At 47.2% G+C, this 8,662-nt stretch overlaps 1 protein-coding gene across 2 annotated transcripts in view; it reads left to right on the top strand.

Moving 5' to 3' along the window:
• CUNH1orf105 (chromosome unknown C1orf105 homolog) overlaps positions 1 to 8,420 on the top strand; it is a 20,840-nt gene extending 12,420 nt beyond the window's left edge. For both annotated transcript variants that reach the window (XM_015586293.2, XM_025043957.1), the window contains exons 4-6: positions 375 to 442; positions 1,929 to 1,996; positions 6,616 to 8,420. In XM_015586293.2, coding sequence (XP_015441779.2) covers positions 375 to 442; positions 1,929 to 1,996; positions 6,616 to 6,785 — 306 coding nt within the window. In that variant the 3' untranslated portion in view covers positions 6,786 to 8,420. The remainder of the gene's footprint in view (positions 1 to 374; positions 443 to 1,928; positions 1,997 to 6,615) is intronic.
• Positions 8,421 to 8,662: the final 242 nt, after the last annotated feature.

Below are 8,662 nucleotides of genomic sequence, written 5' to 3'. Positions count from 1 at the left end.
CACAGTGCAAGGGTTGTGTGTGTTCTGACAGAGGAAGCCTGGGGAACAGTGAGGTCACAAGACAGGACTCCCGGAGTCGAGTGTCTGTGAGAAAGTGACAGTTAACTTGAGACCCGAAAAATTGGGGGGTAAACCAAACAAAAGGAGTTGTAAGTCTTACTGATCGTGAAGTACCTAACTTCAGAATCCGATCGCCAGGGAAGAACGAAGACCCTATGACTTGGGTGGGGCGGGGTGGTCCCTGCTGGTCGATCCATATCACAGTGGTGCACGAATGACTGCGAATGACTGCTCGAGTCTGCTGAGGTGGGACCCTACCTGTGTGGGTGGGAATGTGGTTTGGGGCAGTGTTCTAACGAGACGTTCCGCCTCAGGTGCAACCAAGAACCATGATGATCCCAGATGATCTGCAGCTGTCCTTTGAGAATTTACTGAGTCATAAGTAAGTCGAAGGTTTTGATCGGGACGTGACTTTAATTCCGACTGATTATATCACTTTGGGGCCGCAGGACAGTGGGTAGAGAAACACAGCAGAATGCAGAGGGGCTGCCTAGGCAGTGGGCTTCTTGACTGGCTTCGTTTCCCAGTTAAACCAGGTAGACCCAAAACGTTTTCACCTTTTTGCTTGCACAGCTGTTGACACTGCCGTACAAGGTTTGTCGTCCTTTCTGCCTTCACGAGAACAGTACAGGGAACAGGGCAGGAGCTTCTTAGTCTCCTAAGAACTAAATACGAATTCTCCACGTGGGTGGCAGATAGAACTCACGGGAGCCTGGACACCCTCTGCTACTTTCTAGTGACTAAAATTCCTGTTATCAGTTCCTCTAGTGGTTATCTGCTGCTTTCTTATCAAGATCAGGTTTATCAGAAATAAATCCAGGCAGAATTTTGGTTAGTTGGATATTAGGGTTTTTTTATTTGTTTTGTTTTGTTTTGTTTTCTGTATTTAACTATCAGACAGGAAAGAAGGACTCAGTTTTTACTTTATTAAAACGCTCCAAACATGACTCATTCTAGATCAAGCACCAAGGTAGGTAGACTTGTCTATCAGTGGGTGGCTGAAATGTGCACATAGCCTTACATATGACCAGTCAAAAAAATTATATGTGTCATGGGGATGTAAAGTATGGCATAGCGGATACAGTCAATAGTATTATAATAACTAGGTGGGTACTAGACTTATTGAGGGGGTCGCTTCATAAGTTATGTAAATGTCTAACCATTATGCTAACCACCTGAAACAAATATAATATTGAATGTCGATAGTAATTGAAAAAGAAGAAAATTTTAAGTTATATGTGATCTAATGGCAATCTTTAATTTTTTTTCCCCTCATACAGAGAGTAATAACATGGGGGAATAAATAGGCCTTTTTGTAAGCGTATGTTGGACAGAAGTAGGTATTATTCCCTGTGTAGCTCAGGGCCATTTGTCCCACGGTGAGATGGGGACTCAGATGCATCGAAACCAGGTGTGTAGCCCAGGTGGATGGGATCATGGAGAAAACAGCTGTTTGAGCACTGCCAGCTCCAGCGCTACTAACATTTACCTCCACTGACTCCATGCTTTTAAAGAACTCATATCGGATCACAATGAAAATAGTTCTAATAAATAAATATCCTTTGCAGACTTTAAACGGAAAACTGAACTACCTGAAGTCAGGATTTCTGAGTAAAAGTTCACTCCTTTATGGAGGAGACTTTTGAAATTTTGTTGCCCCAATTTATTTATCTTGCAAGTTTGGTGCTTTATTAAAAAGTACTTTATTTGTGCAAGTTTGGCCCAGTCGTCTCTGCTGCAAAGTGGTGTCGGTACCAAGCTGACAAGTGCTGGATTCAAGGGACCATCTCTGTTTTAAAATGTATAACGACACCTTCCAGCAAGTTCTAGTCAAATAACTAATGTGTTTTCTTGCTTTCTCCAATCAGAATGATGAGTCTTCAGCCACCGAGAGATCAGACTGCACCCAAGTGTCCTTATGATGACATCCCAACAGGTTTGCTTGCTTTTGGAGTACCGTGTGGTGGGAGGCATAGTGCCCCAGAGTGATGGAATGAGAGGTTTAATCCTAAGAAAATCTCTAGATTTTTCTGAACAAATTCTCATTCTTTTTTTAAAAAAATATTAATTTTATTGGGGTAACATTGGTTAATAACAATAAGTTTGAGGTTTACAGTTCCGTGATACAACTTCTGTGTATTACATTGCGTGGTCACTACCCAAAGTCTAGTCCCCTCTGTCTCCATGTATTTGACCCCCTTTACTCTATCCTCTGTCCTCCCCGCTACCCCCCCGAGTTTATTTGTGGTTTTCTATTTTATATCCCACACATGAGTGAAATAATATGATTCTTGTCCTTTTCTGTCTGACCTATTTCACTTAGCATGATACTCACAAGATCCATCCATGTCGTCACAATCGGTAATATTTCATCATTTTTTATGGCTGAGTAATATTCCTTTGTATAGGTGTTCCACATCTTCTTTATCCAGTTATTCGTCGAAGGATGTTTGGATTGTTTACATGTCTTGGCTATTGTGAATAATGCTGCAATGAGCATGGGGTGCATATATCTTTAAGGATAAATTTTTTCAGATTTTTCATGTAGATACCCAGAAGAGGGATCGCTGGGTCAAAACGTAGCTCTATTCTTAATTTTCTGAGAAAACCGCACACTGTTTTCCATAGTGGCTGTACCAGTTTACGTTCCCACCAGCAGTGTTGAGGGTCCTTTTTCTCCGCATCTTCTCCAACACTCGTCATTTCTTGGGTCATTGATAATAGTCATTCTAACAGGTGTGAGGTGGTATCTGTGTTATTTTGATTTGCATTTCACTCATGCTAGTGAAGTTGAGCATCTTTTCATACATCTGTTGGTCATCTGTAAGTCCTTATGGGAAAAGTGTCTGTTCTGGTCCTCTGCCCAATTTTTTGAATTAGATTGTTTATTCTTTTGTTGTCGAGTTGTATGCGTTCTTGAAATATTTTTGGATATTAACCGCTTACTAGAGGTATCGTTTGCAAATATCTTCTCCCGTTGGTTGCTTCTTTGTTTTGTAGCTGGTTTGTTTTGCTGCGCAGAAGCTTTTTAGTTGGATATAATGCCATTCATTAATTTTTGCTTTTCCTTTCCTCGCCTTTGGGGTTCAGTTCACAAAAACACCTCTGAGACCAAAGTCCTTAGGTTTAGTACCTATGTTTCCTTCTGTGAATCTTATTGTTTCAGGTCTTATATTCAAGTCTTTAATTCATTTTGAGTTAATTTTTGTGTGGTGTCAGCGGTCTGGCTTCTTTCTTTCTTTTCTTTTTCTTTCTTTCTTTTCTTTCTTTCTTTTTTTTTTTTGCATGTGGCTTTCCAACTCTCCCAGCACCATTTCTTTCTTTCTTTTTTTTTTTTTTGCATGTGGCTTTCCAACTTTCCCAGCACCTTTTACTAAAAAAGCTTTTCTTTCTCTGTTATATGTTGTTTTTGGCTCCTTTGTCAAAAATTAGTTGCCTATGTAAAATGGGTTTGTTTTCCAGGCTCTCAATTCAGTTCCATGGGTCTGTGTGTCTATTTTTCTGCCATTACCCTGCTGTTTTGGTTATTGCAGCTTTGTAGTATAATTTGAAGTGAGGGGGTGTGTACCTCTGGCTTGTTACTTTTTCTTAAGATTGCTTTGGCTAGTCGGGGTCTTGGGGTTCCATCCTCTCTCCCTTTCTCTTTGACGTATTGTTTGTTTGGCCTGTTTCTGTGGGTCCAAAGCCCTCCCTTCACTCCAGCCTTACCTGTCCCATCTTCGGGCCTCGCTTGCCTTTATCCATGTCATGTTTCTTCCTGGGTCCTCTCCATGCCACCTGCTTCTGCACCATTCTTTCTAAAGAGCCCCATAATCCACCTGCCGAAGACTTTTCATAGAGCTCGGCGCCAAGTAAATAACGCCCTTCTCAGGCAGAACTGATAGTACCAATGAAGTGGGGGAGGGAACTGCATTCTCGCCCCCTGGAATGGCCTGAACCTCCCACCCCAGACTTCCTAAAGCCCCGGCCTCTCCCGGAAGCTGCCCAGTGCTATTCTTATGCTCACTTGCTGTTAATAGCAGAAGGGCAGCAGCTCTGTCTCCAGCCGCAGCATGGACCCGAGTCGCATCTTCTAGAGAAACAACACCGGGCTGGGGAAGGTGGGAGTGGGTGAGACTTTGGGGTGATATAATTCAAGGGTTCAGTGCACGATAGGCTGTCACTTTAGTCACTTTGTCCATCTCCTCGTTTGTTCCCATACTAACAGAAGCCACCTTGGGTTTCTCTTTCATTCGACACACACAGCATCACCTCTTCCCTTCACACAGGTGGGGGCTCTAAGCTCCGTCCTGGAACAGAACTGAAGGCCTCAGGAAAGGGGGCAGAGCGTGTATCTCAAAGGGGGCACCAAAAGGGAGGACCAGAGACTCAGGCGACAGCCGAGGGTTGGAGACATCCGCGCTAGTGGGACTAAAGCCCAGCGCATCGCTTCTTATGAACCCAGAAATCCTGGCCCGCGCACGTGCTCATGCAGCCACCGCGGGCTGACGGGCTGAGGGCTGAGCGCGTCCACTCAACAGAAGCGCCCCCTCCCCACAGCCGTCCTCTGGTCTGCAGCCGCCTCAGACCCTTGAAGCCAAGAGCACAGTGGGTGACAGGCCGCCCCCTCCCCACAGCCGTCCTCTGGTCTGCAGCCACCTCAGTCCCTTGAAGCCAAGAGCACAGTGGGTGACTTGCAGTCGTATTCAGGTTTCTCTGTACCAGCCACGTGTGCCTCACAAGCAATGCGTGCGTGTGCGCGCGCGCGCGCACACACACACACGCACACACACACACACACGCACACATGCACGCACACGCACACATACGCACGTGCACCTTTCCCTCAGCGAGCATGTTTATTTCCTAATTCAATAGGACAATGTGATAAGATGCCTTTCATCGACTTAATAGCCCTGGGGGTGTGTGCCAATGGCTGATACAAGAGCTGGACTTGGTGTTTGCGAGATCGGCATGTTATGGTCTTGGATAGGCCTGGGTCTTGCCCATGGAGTCCATCCAAGGACACCGGTCTTGCAGGTGGCACTTAAGGGACGGTGCTGATGGGCTTGGCCTGGAGCTGGAGCTTAGTAAATCCACGTTGGTGCCAGCCACGCCCTTTCGGAGCCGAGCTTTGCTCGTGTGTGTGTCTCTGAGTTTATGGGGAAAGCACTAGCCCAGTTGCCGAGAGAAGTGGCCTCGGATCCTAGTCTGGCTGTACGGGCTTCGCCCAATTGTTTAAACTCTCTGGACCTCGGCGTTCCTGCCTGTAAAACCGGAGAAGCGTTTTATCTCCCACTCCACCCCACCACCCCCTCCTCCCAAGAGCCAGCGCCTCAGGACAAGCAGCCTTCACCTTTGATCTGCCCGGGAAAACTGCCTACGCGGCCCCAGCCCCGCGGTTTATATGGCTTACACGTGTCCCCACCGCAGAGCCCGTTTATTGCTTGCGGGGCCACCCGCCTGTGCTGTGCTGCCTGTGGCCGTGCCGCAGAGACCAAGTGGCTGGCTCATCCCAGCCACTGTCACTGCCGATGACTGTCTGCCTCACTTTGTTGATCACAGCAGTGACTTTGTGTGATTTTCTGGATTCAGCTGAACTTCATAGATTATCAATAATTACTAGTGAGAACTAAGGAAGTGGGAAGAGCCATCTCCATAAGGCTCTGAACTCGTGTATCTCGACTTGGCCTTGAGTCCAGAGTTCCACGACACTCAGAGACGCTTGTCAGTAAACATGGGTAGGGATACCTGCCACCTGGCACCGCGGTGTCATACGGTACAAAGAGCTCTGGGTTCTGGTCCTCAGTTCATCAGGGCCTGTGGCCTTGGACCTCTGTTTCCTCGTCATCGCAGCGATGAGACTGAGCCGGATCCTAGGTGTGTGACCTTGTGACATCGCTCAGCTCTCACTCAGCTGGAGGGAGGAGCTTGTCCCACAGAGTTCCCATCTCCAGCTCCCTCAGTCACTCGGTGACTTCCAGGGGGAAGATGTTATTTCATGTACCAATTGACTCTTCTTCAAGCCCCAGATCTTCTGGAAAAGTTGAATATCAACAACTTCTTGTAAATAAAATAATATTCAAAGAAGAAGTCAGGATGGCAAGGATTATAAGGAGTCCTGAAACAAATTATTTTGTAAAACAAAGTTTCCTTTTGAAATGCAAGTCCTTTTTCTCTCCTGGGGCCTTTTTGTGAAATCATGTTTGTCTGAAGAGCAGAATAATATCCGTGTCTCTAAATAGTCCTCTGAAAACCGAATAGCCCTCTATCCCTTTGACTCACATTACAACTCCGGACGCATTTTATCTTCATTTTTAATTTAATTTAATAGCCAGCTGTGACTCCCCATCCCTGAGTTGTATTTCTAGGCTCCCCTTCCGAGCTTCTTTGACGAGGTCTGTAAAAGCTTCACCTCTGAGGGGCATTAGACGGTTCCAGTAAGGGGAATTCCTATGAGAATTTTGAATCTGTTTCCCAAGGTCGAAGAGGGCTTTAGTGACCTTTGGTTATTTCGAGTTTCTTTAACAATCGCATCTAAGCAGCCCTCGCCCTCCCTTCTCCACTGCCCTCCAGAGAGCGTCCACTACAGACTGCCCATTCTGGGGCCCCGGACGGCTGTGTTCCACGGGCTGCTGGCAGACACCTACAGAGCTCTGCAGAAGACACAGCTGCCCTCCTCGCCCAGGAAGGAGCCGGCCGGCAAGATAATGAGGCTGCGGGTGATGGGCGCCCAGCACTCGTGAACCCCCAGAGAGAGCAGCCTCCCCCGGCCAGTCGCTGACACCGGTGCCTCTCGCTGTCCCCCCAACACCATAAAGGAGACGCGGCTCTGCCGTCCAAGGGTGGCCAGAGTCCTCGCTCTTTCCGCCACCTTCTCACTCACTTCTCCCAAAGACGGACGGTTTAATCGACACAATTATAAGGTGTATCGATTAAAACTGAAGAGTTCGAGTATCATTCATTTTATTTTGTTAATCTGAATATTATGCGCCTAATGAGATAAAATGTTCCCTAAAGCTCATTAAGAAGCCTTCGTCTGGAGTACTAGTATATTTTGAAAATTTCATGAGCTAGAATAGCATTCTCGTGTTGGCTTGTGTTCTAGTGTCGACGGTGAGATGTCGGTCTGTACCAGTGGTTCTGAAGCCTTTTGTCATAGGCACGTTTCCGCTCGTAAATACTGAGAGCCCTAAAGATCTTTTTTTTTTTTTAATGTGGCTTATAGCTACTGATGTTTATCGTATTAGAAATTCAAATGGAGAAAAATTAAAAACATAACAAGCACACTTTCCGATAGCTGTCAGAGTGACGTCATCACATGCCACGCAGCCTCTGGAAAACTCCCTTGGGAGAGGAGAAAAGTGAGGAAGGCAGGTGCCATCTTAGTGTTGTGACAATAATTTTGACTTCACAGACACCAGAAAGGACCTCGGAGACACCCGGGGGACCCCAGACTCCCGGCGAGAGCTCCCGGCGTCGATGCTGCACCCTCGTGTCCCCAGCCTCCCAGGGCACGGACGCCGGGGTGCTGTCCCCCACCCCCACCCCTCCCCCGCCTGGGCCCAGGGCAGAGGCGTGGGGAGAAGCCACCAGCAGGTTTTCCAGCTTCGGTGATGTCACCTTCCAGCGGCATTCGTCATCCGTCTCCCTTTGCTCACGGTGCTGCTCGACGACCTCGATTTAGCGTCCTGGTCGGAACAGACTGGGTCGTCCCCTTGGCCCGAGAACGCTGGTTCCCTCCGAACTCCCGTTTCTCTGTGTAAATGTGTGTTAGTTTGTTTGCTTTGGGCGACGTTTGGACTCGTTTCTCAGAATCCGAGGCCCAGAGCTGGGCCCGTGTGGCTTCAGCACACTGGTGCGTCCCCTCAGCTGGCCCGCGGGCGACCTTCCTTGTCACTTGACTCCTGCAAGTTCGCCCTGGTGAGAGGTGCTGAGGGCGCAGCACCCTACGCTGGGAAGTCCAGCTCTCGACAGCCTTTTCCACCCTTTCTACTTAAACTTGGGAAGAGATCTGCCTGGGTACTGCCTGATTTTTTCCCCGACCAGTAAGAATGTTTATAAAAAATCATCTTATGCTCGCCAAACTTGCTTCTCTTTGTGCCGTGGGCGTCAAATGCTGGACTCTGCCCCTCCGCTCCGTGCAGCCTTTCCTAGTATTTTCCCCACCACGTGTCCCTCAGCTTCATTCACAAATCTCTCATAAATGGTCAGGACAATTTCTTCACTACGAAAATCTACTCATAATGTTATTCCTGGTTCAAAGTCATGTACAGTTCTGATTAATTATTAACAGGGTAGTTTCTTGTTTGTTCGTTTCAAGGCTAAAGCCCGATTTCACTGTTTTAAAAATGTATGACGCTCGTTAGAATAAAAATCCACAGACGTGAGTCCAACTTACTCCTGCTCTTTCATCTTCCTTCACCCCAAAAGGGAACTTAAAAACCTATCGATCAGCACAATTCCTTTATTGCCAGGAATGAAGGAAAATGCTGCATTGAGGAAAATCCAGGCTGTGGCTTTAAAAAAAATCAAGTATGTAACGCAAGGCCATTGTCACCTCCAGTCTCCAGTTTAACCTGGGGACCTCTTGCAGGCCTTTACTTTCATGTGTCTGCTCAGG

The sequence above is a fragment of the Pteropus alecto genome, unplaced genomic scaffold (genome assembly GCF_000325575.1).
Source record: "Pteropus alecto unplaced genomic scaffold, ASM32557v1 scaffold101, whole genome shotgun sequence".
NCBI lineage: Eukaryota > Metazoa > Chordata > Mammalia > Chiroptera > Pteropodidae > Pteropus > Pteropus alecto.
Note: the sequence above shows the minus strand (reverse complement) of the source record. Positions and strands in the feature narration are given on the sequence as shown.